Source organism: Mustela nigripes, chromosome 15 (genome assembly GCF_022355385.1).
Source record: "Mustela nigripes isolate SB6536 chromosome 15, MUSNIG.SB6536, whole genome shotgun sequence".
Taxonomy (NCBI): domain Eukaryota; kingdom Metazoa; phylum Chordata; class Mammalia; order Carnivora; family Mustelidae; genus Mustela; species Mustela nigripes.
In genome coordinates, this window is record NC_081571.1 from 11,154,976 (window position 1) to 11,181,098 (window position 26,123).

Consider the following 26,123-nt stretch of genomic DNA (forward strand, 5'->3'; position numbering starts at 1 on the left):
ACCCCCTGCCCCTTCAAAACCCTAAGATTGTTTCTCAGAGTCCATAGTCTCCCATGGTTCATCTCCCCCTCCAATTTCCCTCGACTCCCTTCTCCTCTCCATCTCCCCATGTCCTCCGTGTTATTTGTTATGCTCCTCAAATAGGTGAAACCATATGATAATTGACTCTCTCTGCTTGACTTATTTCACTCAGCATAATCTCTTCCAGTCCCGTCCATGTTGACAGAAAAGTTGGGTATTCATCCTTTCTGATGGGGGCATAATACTCCATAGTGTATATGGGCCACATCTTCCTTATCCATTCGTCCATTGAAGGGCATCTTGGTTCTTTCCACAGTTTGGCAACCATGGCCGTTGCTGCTATAAACATAGGGGTACATATGGCCCTTCTTTTCACTACATCTGTATCTTTGGGGTAAATACCCAGTAGTGCAATTGCAGGGTCATAGGGAAGCTCTATTTTTAATTTCTTAAGGAATCTCCACACTGTTCTCCAAAGTGGCTGCATGTCTGTCTTTTTTATTACATTTATTCTAGTGAGTATGAGGCAGTTTCTCATTATAGTTTTGATTTGCATTTTCCTGATGGCCAAGGATATTATGCATCTTGCCATAAGCTTATTGGTACTCTGTATATGTTCTTTGGAGAAATATCTACTCATATGATGACCTCATTTTAAAATTCAGTTATTTTTTTTCATGGTCAAGTTACATAGTTATTCATATATTTTGGGTACTAGAAAGCCATCAGATATATATTTTGCAAACATTTTCTCCCATTCTTAGGTTGGTCCTTACCCCCCACTTCTTGGATAGTGTCTTTTGAATATAAAACTTCCACATTTTTTTTCTCAGTTTTACTGAGAATTGATGTATATTACTGTACAACTTTGACACATACAGCATGATGGTATGGTTTACATATATTATGAAATGGTTGCTGTAAGAGATTTAGTTAACATCCATCTTCTTGTACAGATGCAACAAAAAGAAAGAAGAATAAAGGGAAATATTATCTCCTTGTGGTGAGAACTTTTAGGATCTAGGTGATTTCTCTGTATATCATGCAGCAGTGTTAGCTGTAGTCCTCACGGTGTACATGACATCTCCCAGTACTTATTTATCATATAACAGGAAGTTTGTCCTTTTGGCCATCTTTCTCCAGCTCCCCCTCTGGCAGCCTCCTGCTTCTGGTAACCACAAGTCTGATCTTTTGTCTGTGAATTCATTTTGTGTTTTTGTTGTTGTTGTTGTTGTTTTAAAATTGAAGTGAAATCATACAGTATTTGTCTTTCTCTCTTTGACTTATTTAAATAGCATAATGCCTTCAAATTCCATCCACGTTGTTGCAAATTTTCTCATTTTTTTTTTATTTTTAAATTTTTTTTAAAGATTTTATTTATTTATTTATTTGACAGAGAGAGATCACAAGTAAGCAGAGAGGCAGGCAGAGAGAGAGAGAGAGAGAGGAGGAAGCAGGCTCCCTGCTGAGCAGAGAGCCCGATGCGAGACTCAATCCCAGGACCCCGAGACCATGACCCGAGCCAAAGGCAACGGCTTAACCCACTGAGCCACCCAGGCGCCCCAACAAATTTTCTCATTATTAATGGCCGAATAATATTCCTCTGTGTGTGTGTCTGTGTAAAATAACTTCTTTATCCATTTATCTATTGACAGGTTGTTTCCATGTCTTTGCCATTGTAAATGATACTACTATGAACATGGGGGTGCAGATATCTTTTTTAATGTTCCTTGCCTTTGGGTATATTCCCAGAAGTGGAATTGCTGGATCATTTTAGCATTTTGCGAGCTTTCTATGCTGTTTTCCATACTTGCTGTACCAATTTCCAAACCAGTGCAGTGCACAAGGTTTCCTTCTTCTCTGCTTCCACACTGGTATTTGTCTCTTATCTTGTCGGGGATGGCCATTCTAACAGGCATGAGGTGCTGTCTCATGGTGCTTTTAATTTTAAAAGCTTTTACTTCGGTTGAAATTCAGTTTATTTTTTTCTTTTGTTGCTTATGCTTTTTGCGTCATACATAAGAAATTATTGCCTAATTTGAGGTCATGAAGATATATAACTATGTTTTGTTCTAAGAGTTTTATAGTTTTAGCATCTCTATTGAAGTTTCTAATCCATTTTTGAGGTTGTTTTTAAGATGACATGATGTAGTGGTCTACAGTTCTTGTTACATATATGTACACCCAGTTGTTCCAGCACCCATTTGTTGACAAACCGGTTCTTTTCCCCCTTGAATGGACACAGCAGCTTATCGAAATGCAATAAATATTGCAAAATTTTGCAAATATTTATATATATATATAAAATTTATTTTTTATATATATAAATTGCAAAATAAATTATGCAAAAAATGCATGAATATTGGATTATTTTTAGAAACTCAATTCTCTTAATTAAGCTGTGTCTGGTCTTATGCTAGTACCACACAGCCTTGATTACTCTAGCTTTGTACTGAGTTTTGGGAAATTAGATGTATAAACCCTCCAACTTTGTTTTTATTTTTCAAGAGAATTTGGACTATTTGGTGTTTTTTTTAATTTCCACATAAATTTTAGGATCAGCTTTTCAGTTTATGCAAAGAAGCCAGTTAGAATTTTGGTAGAGATTGCATTGATCTGTAGATCAGTTTGGGGAGTAGTGCCATTTTAACAACAGTGAATGTTCTAATGTATGGACATAAAATGTTTTCTGTTTGTGGATTCTCTAACTTATTTTAATAATGTTTTAGTTTTCAGAGAATTTGTTTTACACTTTGTTAAGTTTATTTCTGGTGTAGCCACCTTAAAAATATAGATAAACCCCCACATTTGCTCAGATTCACATTTAGTATTAGGAAAATACTCAGGTAATTTTGATTTATAGTAAAGCAAAATGAAATCTCACAGAGTAGCTTTTTCATTAAATAGATTTATAGTGTAGAAGCAGTGCATTTCATACTTCCAACCTGCTGGTATAAGTAAAATTCACACAGACCAAAACCCCAAAAACCTCTACCTTGGTTCTCACACACAGTTGACGCTTCAAGAATGTGGGGGTTAGGAGCACCAATTCCCCAGTGCAATAAAAAATATGTGTGTTAATTTTGTCTCCCACAATACTTTACTACTGTTAGATGTTGACCAGAAGCCAGCATACAGTTGATTAACACATATTTTGTATTTTATACATGTTATGTACTGTATTCTTACAATAGAATAAGCTAGAGAAAAGAAAATGTTATTACGAAAATCATAAGGAGAAAATACTTTTGCAATACTGTACTGTATTTATTGAAAAAAAAAGAAAACACGTATAAGTGGACCCATACAGTTCAAACCTGTACTGTTTAAAGTGCAGCTGTAATTGGAACTTTACCAGTGAAGCGATTGCATAGCTACCTTAGGCAATGAGCTGGGATGCCCTCATTTGCTTCTCTTTCACAGTGGAGATTGGTAATGCCACAAACATACCTCAAGAGGATGTGAAAAGCTTTATTACCTCTATAACATAGGTACATATTCATGTTTCCAGGGAGAGCAGAGCACATCTTCCAAGGAGGTCCAAATGGCTTGAAAGAGAGCAAAGAAAGGAGATGCATTTGGAGTATACCATACTCAGGCCGGTGTTTGAGTGGTTTGACTTCCCATAGGTGCCAAGAGGGGAATACCATGCTTGCCTGTGAGCCTTCTCAGATGGAAGGAGCCAGAGAGCCCTGATGTTTGGTGATTGAAATGTGCTGTATTTAATTGAATTTGAAGTTATTTAGTAAGCCCTTATAGTGCTCTATGAGGCTTGCAGTCTAAGGCCATTAAGGAAGGTAAAAAGTCCATTGAATGTCTTGTCCAAGAGCCCAGTGTTAATTATTCTGAGAAGCAAAATGATTGCCTTGTTCACTATCAGTAATTTTTGGAACTCCAGAAGTGGATAAGGACTGTCATGGTGAGAGCTTGCATTGTGGCTCTAGGGAGTGTAGAAATATGTGTGACCTCAATTTTATTGTTTGGGTCTCTGTAACATAAAAAAATTCTCATTTATTTAAAAATTTTTTAACCCTAAAGAGCACAACTCTGAATAAGAAATTGCTGCTGCCACTGGATGGACCAAACAGCCAGACCGATGACAATGGCCCGAGTGTACAAACGTGCAGATGGGTCTGACTTTGACCAGAGCATCCAGTGTTAGGTGATTTGGAGTTTGTCTAATTGTGGTACACTTGGGTTGAGTCCTTTTCAGGACCATATTGGTTACAGGATGAAAATCAGCAGCTCATGTCATGTGTGACAGTTAGGGGTCCACCTGTATAAAGTGTACCAACTCCCACTCCTGTTCATCAGTTGATTCTAAGAGGCTCTACAGATAGCCAGTGGGTCTGGGGAGAAGAGTGATGTCCTCTAACACCATGACATCAGGCAAGGGACCAAGGATAGGGAGGCTACTGCCTTCTGCAGGTGGGCTATGCCATAGGGCCCAGGTTTGGTTCCATCCTGTAGCAAGAAGTCCAGGCTACCTATGCTGAGTTTATGGGATGCTACTTTTATAACCTAAGACATGTTGGGGACCTTGGTATGGAGGATTACAAGTTCAGGGCAGATGAGAGCTTTACTTTTCAGGAGAGACCAGTAGGTGCCCAGCCAGTGCCACTCTGATATTCTATATTGCAGGGCCAAGGAGGTCAGTTTCTTAGACCAGAAACCCATGAGCAACTTAAAACCGTTACTGGTGATCTAGGAACTCCAAAAGGGATTAGAGAGTTTGCTAAAGCCTTTACAGTGGAAGTGTCTCTGAGGGCACTAATGAAAGTATGTACTGACTGCACTTTGGACAGATTCTGGAGCCTTCTGTTGGAAGGGATCCCACCAAAGGTGAGCCACTTTGCAAGTAACAGCATAAGTGGGCTTACATAAAATTTGCAAATGAAGAATATTTTATCTCTCAAACCAAAGGAGTCTAAAAGACCCCAGAGTTCTTTTAATATTTTGGGTGTTGAAAGAATCACTAGCAGTTTCATGACAGTGTCAGGGATGGAGTATCCCACAGTTTACTAAATAATTTGTAAGAATTTAATTAGGGTGGCATGGCCTTGCACACAGTGTTAAAGACAGTGGCCTATCCCTTTTTGATGAGTTTCTTTGTATTTATATGTCTTGAATGAGAGTGTCATATAAATGTCCTCAAAGGAAGATGTCATCATTGTAATATCAGACCTGTGCTCCTGGAGAAAGGTGGATCCAGTTAAGATCTAGCCCATAAAGATTGTGTGCAATGGCAAGACTGTGGAGGTCCTATGGGGGTAGCCACTATGTAAAGGTATGTTGTGTCCTTTCAGAAGTGAAGGAAAACTGGGACTGAGGGACTAAGAATGGGCCAGACTGTCTTGTTAAATGAACAGTAGGGTCTTATATAACATGTTTCAATTCTTGCAGGCCTTGCTTTAATTTATAGCAAGTCCTATGAACTTCTTCAACTTCTTCAATTTGATGGTCTGTAGGGTTCCATTTTGTCAAGCCAAGTTTTTATGGGTCAAAACTTTAATTTTCTCTTAATTTATTAATCACAGAGTGTTCATGCCCACTATGGGATATTTTAGGGCAGTGGATGCTCTGACTCTGAGAAACTGAGGCAAGATGACAATTCTCATAGTTAAGATGAAGCATATCTATGTTTCCTTTATTTCTCATTCGTTAACTCCCTTAAGATTATAGAACATTATGGGGGATATATTATTTAAGTTTAATGAGATCCCCAGGTATAACTACAGTTTGAGCCCCAGTATTGATTAAAGTCATAAAGTTTTGCCAATTAGTACACTTAAGGAGATGTTAAGATTAATTCAGAAGCTATGTAAAAGATGTACAAAAGTCAGTGCCCTTTTATCTTTTGGAGTATAAACTCTTTTAGTAAATTTTCAATTTCCAGTTGGGTCCATATGTAGACATCTTCTTCAGTTTTGTTTTGTTTTTAATTCTGCCCAAACCAGGCTTCTTCCCCTCTCCTTCCTCCACCCCTGTATTCCTTTATCCCTTGTTTTTACTGTGGGTTCTCTCGACTCCCCTTATATTTGTAGAACCCCCACCACCACCCCACCCAGCCGAGAGCTTCTGATCGGTATCATCAGGGTTGGAGGCCTCTCCCATGACAGTGTTATTTTATGGGATTTAAGGATCCCAAGCTTAAGGAGGATTTGAGTTAACCCTGTACTACAGAGATACCCTGGATGTTTTTCTCTCTAACCTCGAGGATCAGGACTTTGGTTGGGACAAACACATAGGCAGCAGCAGCAACAGAGGTAATTAAGGGGCCTGTGGAGCCATTTGCTTTCAGGAGTGCAGACCTCAGCACTTCACAAACTGCTTTTTCTCTTTTGTGTGTGGTTTTTCCCTCTAAGTACTGCTTTTTCATGAGTGATTGCCCCGGGGACCTGTATGCAGCAAAAGGTAGTCTTTCTCCCAAGCCTGCCATCAGTTAACAACCGCATTCTAAAACACAGGTGCAGGCCAAGATACGTGACCCAAGGCCACACAAAGGACCCCATCCCAATCATATTCCTGTCTCTGAAAAACCAAATAATTATTGAAACTTCTAACGAGGGTCAGGTTAATCTATGTCAGAGGTTTTGTAGGACTCAATGCTGATCAGAGCAGCACAGCTCAAAGCACAGGCTAGCCATCAAGCAGCAGCTCCAAGTGCATGCTTTCTTTCCTGTTTTTGTTTTTGTTTGTTTGTTTTTTAGATTTATTAATTTATTTTAGAGAGAGACAGAGAGCCACACAAGCAGAAGGGGCAAAGGGAGAGGGAAAGAGAACTCAAGCAGATTCTGCACACGGCACAGAGCCCAATATGTAACTCGATCTCATGACCCTGAGGTCACAACCTGAGTCAAAACCGAGTGTCAGGAGCTTAACCAACTGCACCACCCAGGTGGCCCAGTGTGTGTTTTCTATTAGGCAGCAGGGTCAGCTAGCAAGAAAACATGAAGAAAGGCTCCCGGTGGTGGGGTCATTGTCTCAGCACCCTGGTCATACCAGCTGATGTTGTGGTCACCCTGAAGAGATAGGGTGAACCTCCACCCAACGTTTGGTTTGGATGTCAAGACCGATGATGCCATATACAAAGTGGCTCAAGACGGACTTTATTACTCACATAACTGAGGTGTCTGGGGAGAGCAGTGCAGGCCTCTCAAACACGTATGAAATGACTTTTGAGAGAGCAAGGGAGGGACACTGACTCAACTTACTTTATTGTTTTCAAGGTGGAATTCTCAAGGATGTGGGAAGGGGCTTGTGTAGTTTGACTTGCCTGCCAAAGCCAAAGGAGACACTCCTGGCCTTTTGTATCAGCTTTTCCAGATATGGGGTTGGAAGGGGGTGGGCAGTGTAAAAAGGGTGTGGTGTTTGAAACCTGATAGTCCTTAGCACTTAAACATTAAAAAAAAGGGGGGGGGAGTCCAACCCTTTACTACATTTCCTAAATATTTTATTTAGTTGATGCTACTGTAAATGAAAATTTATTAATTTCATTTCGGATTAGTTATTGCCAATACATAGAAATACAATTGATTTTTGTATATGGAACTCATTTATTATAAGGTTTTAGTAGATTTCATAGGGTTTTCTGTATTCAAGATTGTGTGATCTACAGATAAAGTTTTGCTTCTTGTTTCCAACCTGCATGCTTTTTAATTTTCTTGCCCAATTGTCCTGATTAAAACTTTCCATAAAATACTGAGTAGAAGTGATAAGAGCAGACATCTTTGGCTTGTTCCTGATCTATGGGGGAAGGATTTGTTCTTTTTCCATTGACTATATTAGCTGTGGATTTTTTTTCCATCCCCTTATCAAGTTGAGGACATTTTTCTATTATTTCTAGTTTGTTAAACATTTTGTCATGAAATGTTCTTGGAAGTTTTCAAGTGATTTGTCTGCATCTATTGAGGTGATCACGTGATTTTTCTTTGTTCTCTTCATATGACATAGTATACCGATTTCCATGTTAAACCAATCTTTCATTCTGGGGATAAATCTCACTTGGTTATGGTATGTAACTGATTTTTATATGCAACTGATTTCAGTTTGCTATATTTTGGTGAGAATTTTGCATCTGTAAGCATTTTCTTTTTTTCATGATATTTTTGTCTGATTTGGTTATCAATAACAGTGGTCTCAGAATGAGTTTGGAAGTGTTTCTCTCTCTACCTCCCCCATCCTCCCTGGAATAATTTGTGAAGAACAGGTACAAATTCCTTAAATGCTTGATAAAATTCTCTATTGATACATTTGGGTCTGGGATTTTTTTTTTTTTTTGGAGGAAGTTTAGATTAGTAATTCAATTTCTTTGCTGTAAGTATATTCAGATTTTCTGTATCTTTTTTTTTTCTTTGTGTTTTTTCTGGAGCATGTTCATTTCACTAGGTTGTTCATAATATTCCCTTATAATTCTTTTTAGTTTTGTAAGATTAGTAGTGATGTACCCTCTTTCATTCCTCATTTAACAAGTTGAGTCTTCTTTCCTTTTTACTTGATCGGTGTAGCTAAAAGTTGGTCAACATTGTTGATTATTCTAAAAGCCAAATTAGATTTTGTTGAATTTCTCTTTTACTTTTCTATTTTGTTGTGTTTATTACCATTGTAATATTTACTATTTCTTTCCTTCTGCTTACATTTAGTTTGCTCTTCTTTCTTCAGTGTCTATAGATGGAAGATTATTTTATTGATGTGACATCTTTCTTCTTTGTTAATATGGACATTATAGAGCGCTGCAGTGATTTTTGCTCTTATGGCCTATCTCAGCCTTTGGGAAAATCACTTAGTTATGTCTCTGCTGGGGGAGTGTGGTGGGGACAGTGGTCTGCTGCTGTAGGAGTGTCAGTCCTGATTTACAGGTGGGTGCCAGGCTGGAGCACTAGCTTCTGTCCTTCTCCCTTTACCTCTCCTGATATTGAACCCCTAGCCTGCAGGTGAGCCAGGGCAACAGTGATTAGGGCCCCAGTATTTTTGGGTGGCTGTGCCTCTGTCCTTTTACTTGGGGCTGGAGTGAAGGAAGGGCCCCCAACCTCAGCCTTTTGCTTTCATGTCATTTAGTCTCTGCAACATGCACCTGGTGGGAAGGCATAGGGAAGGGAAATGGTGGTGGCCTCCCTCTCCCAGTGAGACATGGTAGCTCTTAACCAGGGGGAGAGGAATGCTGTTGCCTTGGTCCCAGCCACCCAGAGTAGAGCTTTCATCATGCTGAGATGGACAAGGTTACAGAGGAGGAAAGGAGTGGGTCAGGCTCAAGGGTCATCCAATCTGACTGTTCATACTGAGATTTAGTAGATTTTCATATATAAATGTTTCTTTATTTGCTATATACCCTTAGAACAATTTCTAGAACCTTTAAATGGTGGTGGTTTTTTTTTTAAATAATTTTTTAACTAATTATGGTTGTTTCACTGACGAAAGTGTCCATGAAGCTTCTCAGCTTCTCATGTCACCATCGTGGAAGATGACTCTCTTATGTGTCTGCTCAGTTTTAACATTAATTGTTATCATTTGTTTATTGAGGGCTTATTTTGCACTTTGATATGCTATTTCCATCAAAGACAGTATTCTTGAATAGTCCAAGGACACTACATACTTGAAAAAATATATTCTTCTGACATGCTGCTCTTGAGAAATAGTAAAATATACATTTTTATAAGTAAATTCCTTTATTGAGAAACTAAGATTAAATTAAGGCACATTCAGTCAGAGCAGTCATATGTAATGAAAAGCACCTCTCCCAGGCTGATACGGCATCTTCTGTTGACGTCGTCACCCCTAAGTGTGCTCTGTGGGTTACCTCAATGAGAATGATGGAGGTGCTTGTTTAGAAAGTGAAGTTTAGAGCCCCATTCCAGCATAGTTCTCATTCAGGAGAGACACAACAGGCTATATTCGTGTCATGCAAGCTTGGCTACTGCAGATTTAGCTAAATTTGATTGAATAATTTGTCAAAACCACTGTGCTAGGCACTGATGGTTTCCAAAGAATGAGACCTGTTCTTCCAAACCCTGAGATGTATCTGGTAGAATGAGAGGCCACTGGATAGTAACTTGATGTATGAATTACATTAAATTTAGGAAAATTATGTAAGCAGTTGGGGTAAGACATACTTCTACAAGTAACCTGCACACACACACACACACACACACACACACACTCACAATATGTGCCTTTAATAAAAGGGAAAGATGGGGGGGGGGTGCCTGGGTGGCTCAGTGGATTAAGCTTCTGCCTTCAGCTTGGGTCATGATCTCAGGGTCCTGGGATTGAGCCCCACGTTGGGCTCTCTGCTCAGCGGGGAGCCTGCTTACCCCCTTCTCTTTGTCTACTTGTGATCTCTCTCTGGGTGTCAAATAAATAATATATTAAAAAATAAAAGGGAAAGATTGACTAGGGAAAGTGAAAGCCCAGAACTCCCTTAGTTGCTTTCTTCATGTCTACTTGGGTTCTTGTGTTGTTGAGATCCTCTCTACATGTTCAGGCTACCTTTCTACCGATGACATGAACAATCATTAAATGTAAGTAAGGGTAGGATAGAATAAATTCCTCTTCAAATATTTTCAGTGCCTTTATTGTCTTAAGTAATGATTTAATAATCTTAGTTTTCATTTTTTTAAGGAATTTATTTATTTGTTTGTTTATTTATGAGAGAGACTCCACATGTACAAGTGCCTAAGCTGGGGTAAGGGTAGAGGGAAAGGGGAAGAATCTTAAGCAGAATCCTGACTGAGCATGGAGCCCTATGCAGAGCTTGATCCCACATCCCTGAGATCAGGTCCTGAGCCAAAATCAAGAGGTGGATGCTCAACTGACTGAGCCACCCAGGAATGTCTAGCTTTCATTCTTAAATAAATAGTAAATGAATGTGTATTATAGGCCAAGGTATCCTATTAGGAATTGTGATCTTTCCTTCATTCTGAAATATGAGTTTTCTAGAAAACATCTATTCATATCTTTCTCACTTGATTTTGTGTCATTTTAAATCAGTTATTGATTAACTGGATTTGGAAAGAAGTTATACTCATTTCCTCTATAACTGAAATTAGTATCAAAACATGAAATGATTATTATACATGATTATTGAAATCACATGTGACTGTTTAACATATGTTTTACTGATGTACAAATGCAATCCAAAATTGCATTGGTATAAATTTATTGTAAAAATGTATCTGATATATGGGGACACTTTCATTGTCCTGGGGATATCATCTCAGAGTATGCAAAATGGTAGAACAGCAATTGAAGACATTGACCTGACATTTAATTGCTGCTACAGAAGGGCTATTACTACTTATTAAACAGTGATTATGGGCGCCTGGGTAGCTCAGTGGGCTAAGCCGCTGCCTTCGGCTCAGGTCATGATCTCAGGGTCCTGGGATTGAGTCCCGCATTGGGCTCTCTGCTCAGCAGGGAGCCTGCTTCCTCCTCTCTCTCTCTCTGCCTGCCTCTCTGCCTACAGTGATTATTTCTTATCTGCCTGCCTCTCTGCCTACAGTGATTATTTCTTATCATATTTGAACATTTTTCCCAAGCAGAAGAACAGAACTGAATTGGGAATATTGCAACCCCAGATCCCTGTTCCCTCTTCCCTCTGCACTTATCTGATTCCTCCTCTTCCTAGTCCTGACCCAGAAGTCAGGACACCATAGTTGTGCATATTCTGCTTTCATCTGGGTATACAACTGGCTACAGCCTCATTCCTAGGGGGACTCCTGTAGAGGAAGAGGCACCATTGGACCAGATTGGCCTCTGTTGGTTCTCCACAGATTTCCATACATAGATTTATTTCTAATGTAGTTTCCTCATTGATTTTTAGAAATCAATTTTTTAAAAGAAATGTTTTTTTTAAATTATTATTCTGCAACCTGGTTAATCTTTCAGAAGATAATAAAGAATGAGGAACATTTCCTGAAGGGTCTGTATATCAGCACTCATAGTAAATAGTACAGGTGAAAGGTGCTAAATGGATTGACTGGGACAATTATTTCAGAATATTAGGACGTTTGACTCTTTTTCCTTTTAAGGAATATTAAAGAGCATTTATGTGTGATAACATCCTGGTTCTGTCTGATATTGAAAGACTTCTTATAGAGTAGAGATGATCATTGCAGTGGCCATGAACAGAGCCCAATTTGGATATCATCATGCTGAGATGGTAGATTTATAGCATGATGTTTTATTATTTCAAAATTAGCTGGCTTTGCACATATCTGGGAACTAATTTTGAAGTTTAGCTTATTTTTTGAATTTTAGTTTAACACAAAAGCAGATCGTGGAGAAAAGAGAAAAAAACTAACACTAATTGGAGCATCTATAAAGTTCTGTTACAAGCAATAATATTTAAATTTCACCTTTGAGGCCAGTTTTATCATCTCCAGTCCTTCTGTAGGAGGAAACTGTAGTTCTAAAGTGTTGGGTGAACTCCCCAAGGTTATGCGGCTAATAAATGACAAGACTGGATTTCAACCCCAACAGCTCTACAGTCTGTGCCCACCTCATTCCTACAACCAACAGAATGTTAGCAAAAGATCCTTTGTACATGCTTTCATGAATTATCCCATACTGTTTAAAATTCCTGACGAATATTTGCCACGAAGGTGCTCTTTGCCCACTGCATGTCTGATTTCAAGAAGTATGTCAGTTTCACAATTCTTGGGTAATGTGCAACAGTAAGTGTTCATTCCATTCAGCTTCCTAAGCACTGTATACCTTTATTTATCATAGGACTAGCTGTCTGTTCTTGTCTCACCTGCCTGCTGCCTCTCCTTCTGTTTAAGTTCCGTGAAGCTCCCACTGTGAGGGGCCTTTTCATAAAGGTGTGTTTGTGAATGTGCTTAAGCACATCCTACAAGATTAATTGTGGCCTGTTTATGATAGAGCCATCTTAATATTGACTGTCCATGTATTCTCTATCTTGTTGTCAACTGATTTTGTTTGTTTGGCTTGGTTTTCCTTCACTATAGCGGATTTAAAGAAAGCCTCCGGTTCAAATGCTGCAAAATCCAATCTACCCAAATCTGGACTTCGGCCTCCCGGATACTCACGTCTCCCTGCAGCCAAGCTGGCGGCGTTTGGCTTTGTGCGGAGCTCCAGCGTGTCCTCGGTCTCCAGCACCCAGTCCGTGGACAGCGCACAGCCTGAGCAGAGCCGGCTGGCCAACCGTAAGTGGGCGGGGCGCTGCTCCCCAGTGGGATACGCCCCTCTGGCCGTCCTGGGGCAGGTGGACTGGCATGCGGGTGTAATAGTTTCATTTCTTTGTGTGTGAAATATTTGATTTAGCTATTTTAATCTACCATTGTTAGAATTTTAGAAAATAATCTACTGAAGAAAAAAAGGCTTTTGGCCCTATCCTTTTTCAGTTACGAGGAGTTAACGTGCTAGAAAAGGACGTTTAAATATAGAAAATGACTTGTCCAGGGACTGATTCCAGGAGGCCTTTGCTCCATGGATTCTACATAAGTCAAAGAAAGATCCAAATCAGGTGTTACAAGAAACATGTATTAATTAGTGGTGGTGAGAATCCTTTTAGTTACCTGGGATTACCTGTAATGCCTTCATTTTGTGGAACACTTGGCTGGACTTCTAAAAGTTAACTAAATGATGTTGAAAATTTTAAAAAGGCACAGCTGAACTTCTTCACTCTGTTCCCAGAAAGGTGCCCTTTAGCTGAAAGATGCTACTCTGGGCCTGGTTCCTGAGACTGATATTGTAAGTTATATGAATTAATAGTCTCAGACTAAATCACAAACAGCCACTGTTTCTAAAGATCTGGAGGCTGCCCCATTCAGCTGAGCCTTTGATGACCAAAGCCCATCTCAGCCTGTCAACTTCAAAGTCATTGTTATTGGATCTGAAGCCATGACATCTCAGATGCTGGTTAGCAAGAACTTGCCAGAAGGCTGGGGAAGTCTTAGAGGTTTTCATGTGCAGGGCTGTTTGGGAGGGATTACAGTAGTTGAATCAGGCTGAAGTCGTAATGGAAAGAGACAGAGAGCAGGATGGGGTGTGAGGGTAGAATTTGAGAGTGAGGTTGATTTTTTAATTTCCTTTCTCTGAGCTTGCTTTTTAGCCTTTCTTGGGTTTAGAGAGCTGATGTGCGCCACATTTGTACTTCTACAGTTCTAAATTTTGGTCTACCTAGTTATTCCTCAAAGTAGTACATTACATGATATCTGGATGTGTTTGTAGGCAGTTTCTGAGAGGTTTTTTGCTCACTTGGTTTCCTCAGTATGCTGCATCTCTGACCTGCTTTCACACAGGATTCACATTAGGAATACCCTTGTTATTATGGATTTCATCATGGCACAGTAGATGTCTCCAAATCTGAAATGTGACTACAATAAAGAACTTTTTACAAATATGGAACTCCTATTTTTAGATGTGTGTATGTGTATTGACAGTCTGAAAATTTTTAAATAGAGGAGCAACTATCTGTCATAGTTTTTAGTAGTAAAATTCCCAGTGGCATGTTTCTCTTTTAGAGGGACCATGAGTGATTTAAAACAAAATAAAACAAACAAACAAGCAGAAAAACCTCACATGGTATATATCTTTCCAAGGAAGATGCTAACATCTTGATTTCTTAAAAAATTAATAATAAGATGAATTGAGCTTTGTTCCCATGGCAGCAGCTTTTGCTAAAGAAGAGCTGACAGGTGTGGACAGAATAATTCCAGGTGTACTTAGGGCATTTTTCCCACCTCTGCTTCAGAGGACACCAGAGAGGGATACTGAGCACCCTGAGAGACAAGAGCCATAATGTGCCAGGGAAAACAACTCCTACTGTAAAGACTTCATATTAAAAGTAATACGTATTCACACCAAAAATGTGTAAGATATCTAGGAATCAGCCTAACCAAAGACATAAAAGATCTGTACCCTGAAAACTATAAAGCGCTTATGAAAGAAATTGAAGAGGACACAAAGAATTGGAAAAAGCATTCCGTGCTCAGGGATTGGAAGAGCAAACATTGTTAAAATATCTATACTACCCAGAGCAATTCTATACTTTTAATGCAATCCCTATCAAAATGCCACCAGAATATTTCACAGAGCTAGAGCAAACATCCTAAAATTTGTATGAACCACAAAAGACCCCAAGTAGCCAAAGCAATCTTGAAAAAGAAAAGGAGGGACACCTGGGTGGCACAATCAGTTAAGCATCTGACTCTTGATTTCAGCCAGGTTATGATCTCAGGCTTGTGGGATTGAGCCCCATGTCAGGCTCTGTGCTCAGTTGCAGGGTCTGCTTCTATTCCCTTCTCTCTGCCCATCCCTGTGCTCATGTTCCTTCTAAAATAAATAAATAAATCTTTAAAAAAAGAAAAAAAGACAAGGCTGGAGGCAACATGGCTCCAGACTTCAAGCTACATTACAAAGCTGTTACTTATCAAGACAGTATGGTACTGGCACAAAAATAGACAGAGATCAATGGAACAGAATAGAAAACCCAGAAACGGACCCTCGCCTATATGGTGAACTGATCTTTAACAAAGCAGAAAAGAATATCCAATGAAAAAAAGACAGTCTCTTCAACAAATAATGCTGGGAATATTGGACAGCCACATACAGAAGGATGAAACTGGACCACTTTCTTACACCATCCACAAAAGTAAATTCAAGATAGTTAAGAGATTTAAATGTGAGACAGGAATCCATCAAAATCCTAGAGGATAACACAGGCAGCAACCTCTTTGACCTCAGCCATAGCAACTTCTTACTAGACATGTCTCTGGAGGCAAGGGAAACAGAAACAAAACTAAACTATTGGGACTTCCTCAAGATGAAAAGCTTCTGCACACTAAAGGAAACAATAAAAAAACTAAAAGGCAGCCTACAGAATGAGAGAAAATATTTGCAGATGACTTATCTGATAAAGAGTTAGTATCCAAAATCTTTTTTTAAATATTTTATTTATTTATTTGAGAGAGAGAGAAGGAGCACATGAGCAAGGGGGAGCACGCAAAGGGAGAGGCAGAGGGAGAAGCAGACTCCCTGCTGAGCTGGGGTTGTGGGGCTGGAACCTAGCACCCTGGGATCATGACCTGAGCCGAGGACAGGCTCAACCAAGTGAGCCACCCCAATACAGGCACCCTAGTATCCAAAATCTATAAAGAACTTCTCAAACTCAACACCCAAAAAACAAATAATCCGGTTAGGAAATGGGCAGAAGACAATGAATAGACCATTTTCAAAGAAAACATCCAGATGGCTGAAAGACGCATGAAAAGATACTCAACAACACTCGTCATCAGAGATATATAAATCAAAACCACAATGAGATGCCACCTCACACCCATCAGAATGGCTAAAATTAAGAACACAAGAAATAACAGGTGTTGGTGAGGACGTGGAGAAAGGGGAAATGTTCTTGCACTGTTGGTGGGAACACAAACTGGTGCAGCCACTCTGGAGAACAGTATGGAGGTTCCTCAGAAAGTTAAAAATAGAGCTACCCTCTGACCCAGTGACTCCACTACTAGGTATTTTCCCAAAGAATAAAAAATACAGATTTGAAGGGGCACATGCATCCTGCTGCTTATGGCCACATTATCAACCATAGCCAACCTATGGAGAGAACCTAAATGTCCATCAACTGAAGAATGGATAAAGAAAATGTGGTATACAGGCACATGCACATGTACCCACACACACACTCTCACACAAATACTACTCAGCCATCAAAAAGAATAAAATCTTGCCATTTGCAAGATATGAATGGAGTTAGTGTATATTATGATAAGAGAAGTAAGCCAGTCAGAGAAGACAATAGATACTGTATGATTTCACTCATATGTGGAATTTAAGAAACAAAACAGATGAACATATGGGAGGGGGGAAGAGAGAGAGGAAACCTGTAAGAGGTTCTTAATGATAGAAAACAAACTGAAGGCTGATGGAGGGAGGTGGGTGGGGGATGGGCTAGATGGGCATTAAGGAGGGCACTTGTGATGAGCACTGGGTATTGCATGTAAGTGATGAATTACTGAATTGGCTTCTACTCCAGAAACCAATATTGCTGTGTTTGTTAACTAATTAGAACTTAAATAAAAATTTGAAAAGAAAAAAAATAAAGGTAATATGTATTCAGAATTCTATTTTAAAGAAAAAAATTAGAATTGACTTGAAATTATTTTCCACCTCACTATATGTAAAATTTGTACTTCACCAATAGACCATGGAAAACCTTCTCATTTATTGGAATTGATATCTTAGTACTGTTAACACTCTGCTTATACTTGCTATTAGATTTAATGTCAAAAAAAATTTTGTTTCTGTTCTTTAGTGGAGAGATGCTGCTTTGATGATGAGGATTAAGTAAAATATGAAGCCTTTGAAAGAGCTGAAAGTCCTGAAATCAAACCCTAGGAGCAAAGCTTTGTGGGTTTAGCTCATCAAAACAGCTAGCATGATATCAGAATTGGTTCCTTTTTCCTTCTTGGAACATTGGCCTTTCTTCAAACAACACATGCACATAGGATTCATTTTAGGAATACCACAGTCATTAGGAATTATAATGTGGCACAATAGGTGTCTCAAAATCTGAAGCATGACTATAATAAGGAGCTCTTTGGAAGTGTATGGCTTATATTTTTAGATACTCATGTGTGTATGAAATGTCTGAACAGTGTTCACAGTGACTGAAACATGCTGTATTTAGGACACTTTTCAGTGATTCTTTAAGAACTTAGTGTTTCCTGGATGACTTTGGCTTAGTTACAGCTCTCTCTCTCTGGTTTTCCTGGGTCCTGAGGGGCAGGTGACAATAAACATGGATTATGGAGAGAGCATGGGCCCCCCAGACCTGAGTCTCTGCTGTGTAGAATCCATCCTCTACCACCCTGGATGCAGGGAGGTAGTAGAGTGGTGGGGGGAGGTAGAAATGCAGCTGGAGAGGGGGACAGAGAGACTGCCATAAATGATCATGGCACAAGGGCATATGTCCACAGCTTTAAAATGATGTAACCTGGATCAACATTCCTGGGTTGGGATAGAGGATTTTAGTTTCTGATTAGGGTGATTGGGGACTTTCTTAGAGGGGTTGCATTTTGGGAAGTACAGATGGGCTCTGAGAGAGCTTTTGTAAGGGAGCTGTTGGTGCATCCAGAAAACCTCCTGAATTAAAGGGCTTTCCATTTCTTGTGCAACCTGATGGTTCATCATAGCATCACCCGTCTTCTGTACACCAAGGCCAACATGTTTGAGCTCCCCAAGGTTTGTTCTCATGGTGCATTCTCTTCCAGTTCTTTAGGCTTCCCCTTGCTCATCTTATCCGTGCTTTCAGCTCTCAGCACTTTGGCCACACTACCAACTCAATATCTGCACGCTGACCTCTTTCTAGAACTACCCATCCCCATTTCATATGATGCCAGACATCTCCAGCAGCCTGACCGGGGTTGCCCCAAACTGAACATTTCCCCCAAATGAATATTTTGTTATCTTTTACAGACTGGAACCCCCTTTCACCATTGTTCTGTCTGTTAATTATATCTGTGATTCAACTACTGAGCCTGGAAATTTTAGGACCAGCATTGCTTCTCACGTTCTTTTTGCCTTCCTTTCTATTCAGCGATCAAATCTGGTCAGGTCTCATTCTGTCATGTAATCCATCCTTGTTCTTCTCGTTATCTTAGTTTAAATCTATAGTACCTCTCACCTAAAGCATTCCTCATAAATCGTCATGCTGTAATTTGTAAGGCACATGGTCCTAAACAATTTTTCCTTTCACCCTGTTTTGATGGCTCCATGGTGCCCCTGTGCTTGCTTCCATTCCTTGTTGGATGTTTCAGGTCCTCCATGACCTGTTCGGTTCCCTTCTCACCTCTCCCATATATCATCCCCTCGTGTACACCCCCAACTGGCCAACCAGAATTGTTCACTTTTTTCTCTGAGGGCTTTGTGCTTTTCCTGCCTTTGTGGCATTGGTGTAAACCATCTCCGGAATGCTCTCCCTCTTCACCCAACCAAATTTTTCTGAAGATTCTGCCATTTTCATGTGCAATTCAAATGCTACTTCCTCTTAAAAAAAAAAAAAAATCTTCCTTCATCCGTGAACCTGAAGCCATCTTTTCTCCTGGGAACTTCTATGGCTCCTTGCTTGCATCCCTTTTGTGGATTACCACATGCTGTTTCATTGTACTTATTTGTTTCTCTGGGCTGTCTAACCTGCAGATCATAAGCTCTTTGAAGATAGGGTCTATGTCTTAATAATTTTAGTATCCTTCATGCTACCTACCATGACCTTTATAGTAGAAGAATTTCAGGAGAAATTCTTTACCAATAGAAGTTTTCTTACATTTTCTCATGTAAGAGAGACCCCTGAATGTAAGTTTAGCAGCTTTCAGAAATATTTTGTAGTGGGAACTTATTTTCACTTTAATTAAGAGCTTCACGGGTCTTGATAGTTGGTGGAGTTCATCATCATTGCGGCTGTCAAAGTTTTCTAGAATCTCTAAAATGTTGCTTTTCTTGACTGTGGTATACTTAGAGATATTTTATGCTACTCGAAGAGTAGAAAAGATAATAGGCCATTTAAAGTGTATTTAGAGATGAATCATCATGTAGATTGATCTAATAGTCTCACATATATCTAATAACCTATGTATCTCCTTGTATGTAATTAGCTACTCCCAGAGAATTGGTCCAAAACCCTACCATTGAGACTTTTCATGAGAGAATTTCAGAGTTGTGAAAATCAGACCTCTCAATTGAAGAGATTAGATATTTTCATTAAATCCTATAGTTTTATTTCTTATTTTAATACTTAAGTAAGTAGATGTTCTTTTAATTATCGAATAGGATTTGGGCTCTAGGGATAATAATCTGAAATGGAAAATCACTAGCCCTTTTAGAAGGTTAATCAATGAAAATAAGGGTTAATATGAAAGCTTTTTGTAATGTTAACTTCAGCATTCATGCTCATGAATATCATAAAATACATTTACATAAATAATACATTTGATTTTTCTGTATCTAACATGAATTTTAAGTAAGTTCAGGGTTGACAAGAAGTATCATAAATAACTCTTACCAAAACAACCATTAATCTGTCTCGTGTTCCACTGGCAAAGAGGGAGTAATTTCTTATTTATGATAAAAGGAACCTAAAGGAACCTGTGTGGTCAAATTTCAGAGACGCTCTTGCATATTTGAGTTTAAGCCTCATTGACATTGTACATTCCATTTTGAAACACTCCGGATAATGATCATGTCCATGTCCACCCAGAGATGGGATTAGCATGTTTTGTTTTTAAATTGACCATTTTTGGTTGAAAGTAAGATAAAGTGAAATTTGGGGGGTGATAGGTAGGTAGGATTATGGTAGGGGGATTGTGGTAGAAACCATGTCTAGTTGAACTGCCTCATTTTTCTTGGCTATCTGGTTTTGTGACTATCAGGACTGTCCATTTCCCTTCCCCAGTCCAGCCCTCTTTCAACATCTGTTGTAGGGTAAGCACAGAGCTCAGTGTTGCAGCTCTTGTGATCAGGACACCAAGATATTACTCCTGCAAAGTTAGAATCCAATGGGGAGATAGAAGCACGAAAAGAAATCCATGTAGGGAACTGTGAGTATTGCTGTGGCTGAAGATTGCACAGCATTTGGTGGGTGGGGGAAAAAAAGGGGATATATGAAGAGGGGAGCCCTAACCTTCCTGAGTTGAGGGTGAGGAAAGTCCTCATACCCTTCAGATCCTCTCCTGGCTATCTCAGCGCTAGTGCATTTTATCTTCAGACTTAATTATTCCACATTTTAAGTAACGACAGTGTTCTGGCTTTGCTAAAATAATCAGGCACCATCTCCTCCCCCCAAAAAGATAAAAAAAGATAGGTAAATTTTTTATGATCCTTGAAGCTAGATGATGGAGCTATGAGGGTTTCATGTACTATTACTTTTTTTGTATATTTGAAAATTTCCATAAAAGATTAAAATCCCATATTCCCTCTGTATTGGCTTTCATTTCTTCAGAAACCATGTAGCGGGTGCCTGGGTGGCTCAGTGGGTTAAAGCCTCTGCCTTCGGCTCAGGTCATGATCTCAGGGTTCTGGGATCAAGTTCCGCTTCGGGCTCTCTCTTGCTTAGTGGGGAACCTGCTTCCCCCACCACCGCCTGCCTCTCTGCCTACTTGTGATCTCTGTCTGTCAAATAAATACATAAAATCTTTAAAAAAAAAAAAAAAAAGAAACCTTGTAGCATAGTGGTGAAGGATGTCGTCTCTGGAGGTAGGCTACCTGGTTTGCATCTCCCCTCTGCCATTTGCTAGCTCTGTGACTTCAGGCAAGTTACCTAATCTCTCCATGCTCTGTTTTCTCATTGTAAAATATTAAAAGGAAGTGTAACAAAACACTGTAGGATTGGGAATATTAAATGGAATTAATGAATGCACAGTGTTCAGAAAAGAGCCTAGTATAGTCATAATGACAGTGGCTCAACATCATTTCCATTCATTGGCCACATGCCTAAAGTTCTGTGTGGAGAAGGATTTTAAAAGCTCAGTTGGAAAACTGACCATGATGGCTTAACTGTGTCTGACATGGGGTAAAGAACGTGTTAATGAGTATATAGAATTCAGGGAGATGACGTCTTTTTCATTTCTAAATTTTTATACTCCCCTCTGTCTGCCATGTATGGTGAATACGTCTCTGAACATTAAGATGAAACATCTGTCATTTATGTGGCATGAAGGTGACAGTTCTAGAATTCGATTTTCATGGGGGTCTCTTTTGGGCTGTAAGCTTCAGGCTGTTCAGAAATTAATAAATTTGGGCAAAGAAAGTCACATTTTGTTTTCTTTATCTAAAGGGGTTCTGCCAAGCCTTTATTTAGCATGTGATCATTTAAGGAAATACCTTCACTTGGGTTCCCTTTAAATGAAACATATTTATTTATGCAAGGTGACTAAGACATAGCCCATTAATTGAAGCTGATGGCATTTAGAACCTCTGCTAGAAATAGAAACTGAGAGTTGGATCTGATTTTATTTCTTTGCCATTCTAATGTCTAGGAAAAAGTGGGAGCGTTTGATTTTGTCGTGTGTAAAGAGCCTCACGCAGCTTCACCTTCTCATTTTGCTAGAGTCTAATTTCTATTGTACTAGGGTTTTACTTTGTCGGAGATCTCAGTCTGGTGTAGGTGGGTGGGGAAAAGAGAAGAGTGAGAACAAAAACCAAAATAAGCCTCTGATTTTTTCTGGAAATGAGGAAGTCAAACACATGTCACTGATGGATTTAAATATCTATTTCCCTGGGATCTGTAATTATGTAATTTAAAGTATTCTTTATAAGGAAAAAATAGAATCATTTTCACTGAATCTTGCTGTTATTTTTCCAGATTCTTCCCACACATTCAGTTTTCTTCTTTCTTTTCTTCCTTCACACTCATTTACACAGGAAGATGTTCTTCTGAGTTCTATGCAGCATTGCCTGTGAGTGAAAGTATTTTCTTTATTGCTTGAGTAACACCTAGTTTATCCACCTAGATTCAGATATGTGAGCCACAACGTTAGAAGTCACATTGTCCCTCAAAGGTTTATAAGTGCCGTAGTCTAGCATGTTGTAGCTTATTCAAGATATTTAATGAAAAGAGGATACTTTGAACTATGGAAAAGTGGTCAAGGTAAGAAATATGCCACACTTATGTACATAACATGCTTCAAATCAGCACTTATGATAATAGAATAATTTGGGGGAAAGTCAGTTAACCTCAGTGGACTCAGAATTTTTATTATAAATTTAGAAGAGATTGAATTAAACAAATTGGCCTCTTTTGGCTCTCAATAGCTAGGATCCTGTGATTTCACTCTGTTAAAATTATGGAACCATTTACGATTCTTGAGTGGTGAATAATCAGAAGAGTATTTGAGAATAATTACTGTGATAATTGTGAGCCAAGGCATTTGGACAAGGGAGACTGGGTGTGAGTGGTCTTAGCACTGCCAAAATTAGGGATGCTTTCCTTCTGACCAGACCTTCCTTTTGTTATTTTTTCTTTGTCATATGAGACAGAAATTTCAGAACACTAACAAACAGCAGCCCAAAGGTTTTACTGCCCTGCTTTTTATCTATGAGATGCAGGGCTATGAGGTTCTTGGAAGTCCCCTTTTTGCCCCTGTACTCTCCCTAATATGGCGCCTCTTGGATTAATCGTCAAGGACTACAAGAGATGGGAAGTGTGGGGGCAGGGGTTTTCATGCCTTTGATTGCTTTTAGCTTTCACAGAAAGGATAGGTCAGAGGTAACATTCCATCACAACTTAGCACCACTAGGGACAGTGACAGAGGAGAAATAAAAAGCAATCGAGCATAACTTTTAGACTCATATTGACTTCTTACAGGAACTTTGCCAACAGTACATGCTTTCTTGTATTGCCATAACACGCACAGGCTGTCTTCTGGGAAGGTTCATAACGATCCTTGTAATAATACCTTCCTCAAGGCGGTAGACAGGGGTCACAGATTGATAATTCCTTCTGCTTTCAGTGAGAAAGAGAATAAATTTCATGATGTCAGTGGGTTCTCTGGTCCCATAACAGGCAGCAGTTAGGAGGAGAAGATTAGTGGGAACCCGAAATAGGGGTCAGTGGTAGGGATGAAAAGAAAGGGCTGAATGTGAGAGAGTCAGAACTGACAGGTCAAGAGCAACTGTGAGGGTGAGTGGCAGGAAGAATGAGGATGAGGGCACCGCTTGCAGAACTGTGGGCTCGGGAGTGGGGTCTGAGGGGCTCTCATCATGTCAGGGTCCCAGAAAAGCATTCCTATAAATTCATCCAGATTTACAGACATACTGGAATGACATTAAGGAGAGCAGCCATGAGTGCCCTCAGGTGGGAACAGGGATGAGACACATGCAGGGCATGACCGTCTAGATCAGGAGCAGGGAACAACCAGGGAAGGCATGGTCAGCGAGTGGGGGGGAGTACCAGGAGAGCCCAGGGAGGAGAGACATTCATGGAAAGGAGATGGTCAGTCAATGCAGTCTGTGCTGCACAGACTGACCCTCTCAACATGGAGAAGAGTGGGAATGCAGATTTAGTGATTAGGAGTCACTGGGAGCTTTGATGTTGTTTGAACAGACAGATGAAGGCAGGAATGGGGTTACAAGGGGTAAGGCAGGTGAGGATGGAGAAAACATGTGAATGTTAGGATGTTTGGTGGAGAAAAATGAAGACCCAGTGGAGGAGCAGAGAAAGTTGTTTTGTGGTTAGTTTCACCCTCCCCCTCGTTTTTAAAAAGCAAAGATAAGAATGTTTATGATCCAAGAGGAAGGCTCTAGTGATGAAGAAGCCATGAAAGATAAAAGCCCATGAGGATGATGGATGGAGTAATTCCTGGAGCAAACAGGAGGGGATAACATCAAATACAAGTTCAGAAAGGTAACCATTAAGAAAGAAAGAAAGAAAGAACGAAAGGGATGAAGGACGAATGGAGAGAAAAACTGGACAGGAGGAAAGAGCACAGGGGAGTTTCACATGAGATAGCTTCATGTGTCCCAGGTAATTACAAAGTAGGGTTTTTGCAAAGAGCAAACATGGTGCAGTTGGGATTTCATAAAGCAGAAAGGCATGTAATGGTCACCTGGATTAAAGCAGTATGCATCGATAAGAAGTGGAGGGAGAATCTTGGGGCTGGGAAAGGCTAGCTTGAGGCTGGAGAACACGATTGTGTACTGGAAACAATCTATCAGATTTTACGACTGTCTCCAGTGATGTAGTGGATCACACTTCTCTCCCATGTGTTGTCCCTGTTTTACTGTAAGTTAGAGCAATTCAAATTCCAGAGGGAATATATAATGATTCTCAGGAGCTTTGAGTCATAAACGGGTATTTAAATACAACTCCTTGGAAACAGAGATGCTGATTGACAAGGGTAGTAGGGCAACTCAAGCCCTCTCTGCCTCTCCCCTTCCCTGTCCGGTCTTGCTGTACCAAGCCCTGAGAGATTCTATGGATGACCATCAGAAATCCTGGTTTTAAGGCAAGTATGTGCCGTTGGCTCAAGAACTGGAGACAAAATTCTCTACTGTGGTCAAAAGGATAAAATTTTCTTCTAAAATTAAAAATCCTAATTATTATTGCAAGAAAGGGATTTTCATACTTGCATGTTTGTAATAGGGTCCTCACCTGTCTCTAGAATATTGTTGCCTAGTAGAGCTTTCTATGAAGATGACGTGCTCAGTATCTATGCTCCCGGTACAGTCTTATGGGACTACTTGTCATATGGGACTACTGCTTGTCATATGGGACTACTGAGCCATTGAAATATGGCTGGGGTAACTGAGAAACTGACTTCTAAATTTCCTTTTATTTTAATGACTTTAAATAGCCACATGGCCAGTGGCTATCCTATTGGACAGTGCCATCCAATCACGTTGGATTTTCTAAAAGATATAATAATATTTCTGATGCTAACATCTTTGGGATTTGGAATGACTCTAAAAGATCTCTTACTTGATCCCTTTAGTCTTGTGTAGAAGTTAGGGGTGAGGAGACCTTTCTGAAACCACAGATGCTGCCTGTACCCCTAACTAATTGTTTCATATGTTTATAGCACTGATCATAAAACTAGGTCATAGAAGATGGAATAAGTCGTCCATAATGATGGGGGTCAGAGTCATTGTCTTAACATACAAAAACAGCAGAGTATGTGTAATTTAACATTTTGTTTAGAATACCTTCATGGAATGTAAATATATTAACTTAATCCCACTATATCTAGGAAAAGTTAGATAGGATCCAAACTAGAAGGGAAAAGGGGCATGGGAAAGATAACATATTAGGTCAAAAGAAAGCTGGAGGGGGAGAGAAAGGAAGGAAAGTGTGGGGAATGAGGTGCAGAGTTAATATATCTGTGGTGGGGAGTAATCAAGAAAGGGATATGGAGCTGTCAGTGCCCCATCCATCTCTTTCTGGTTGTCTTGAAGACTTCCGGTTCAGCAGCTCCCCTGCCCTTCCTTCCCACCAGGCGGGGACACAATGAGAGCTAAAGCAAAAGCCCAGGGTTCAGGTAGCTTTTTGGATCTCTTGAGATGCAGAAATTTGTATTTTTCAAGTAAGAGAGATGCTGGACTAGTAATGAAATATTGTTTAGCCATTCAGAAAAAAATTC

General features: G+C 39.7%; 1 protein-coding gene across 2 annotated transcripts in view; it reads left to right on the forward strand.

Moving 5' to 3' along the window:
- The window catches only part of MTUS2 (microtubule associated scaffold protein 2), a 569,391-nt gene that overhangs the window by 234,361 nt on the left and 308,907 nt on the right, over window positions 1–26,123 (forward strand). For both annotated transcript variants that reach the window (XM_059377684.1, XM_059377685.1), the window contains exon 5: window positions 12,987–13,184. In XM_059377684.1, coding sequence (XP_059233667.1) covers window positions 12,987–13,184 — 198 coding nt within the window. The remainder of the gene's footprint in view (window positions 1–12,986; window positions 13,185–26,123) is intronic.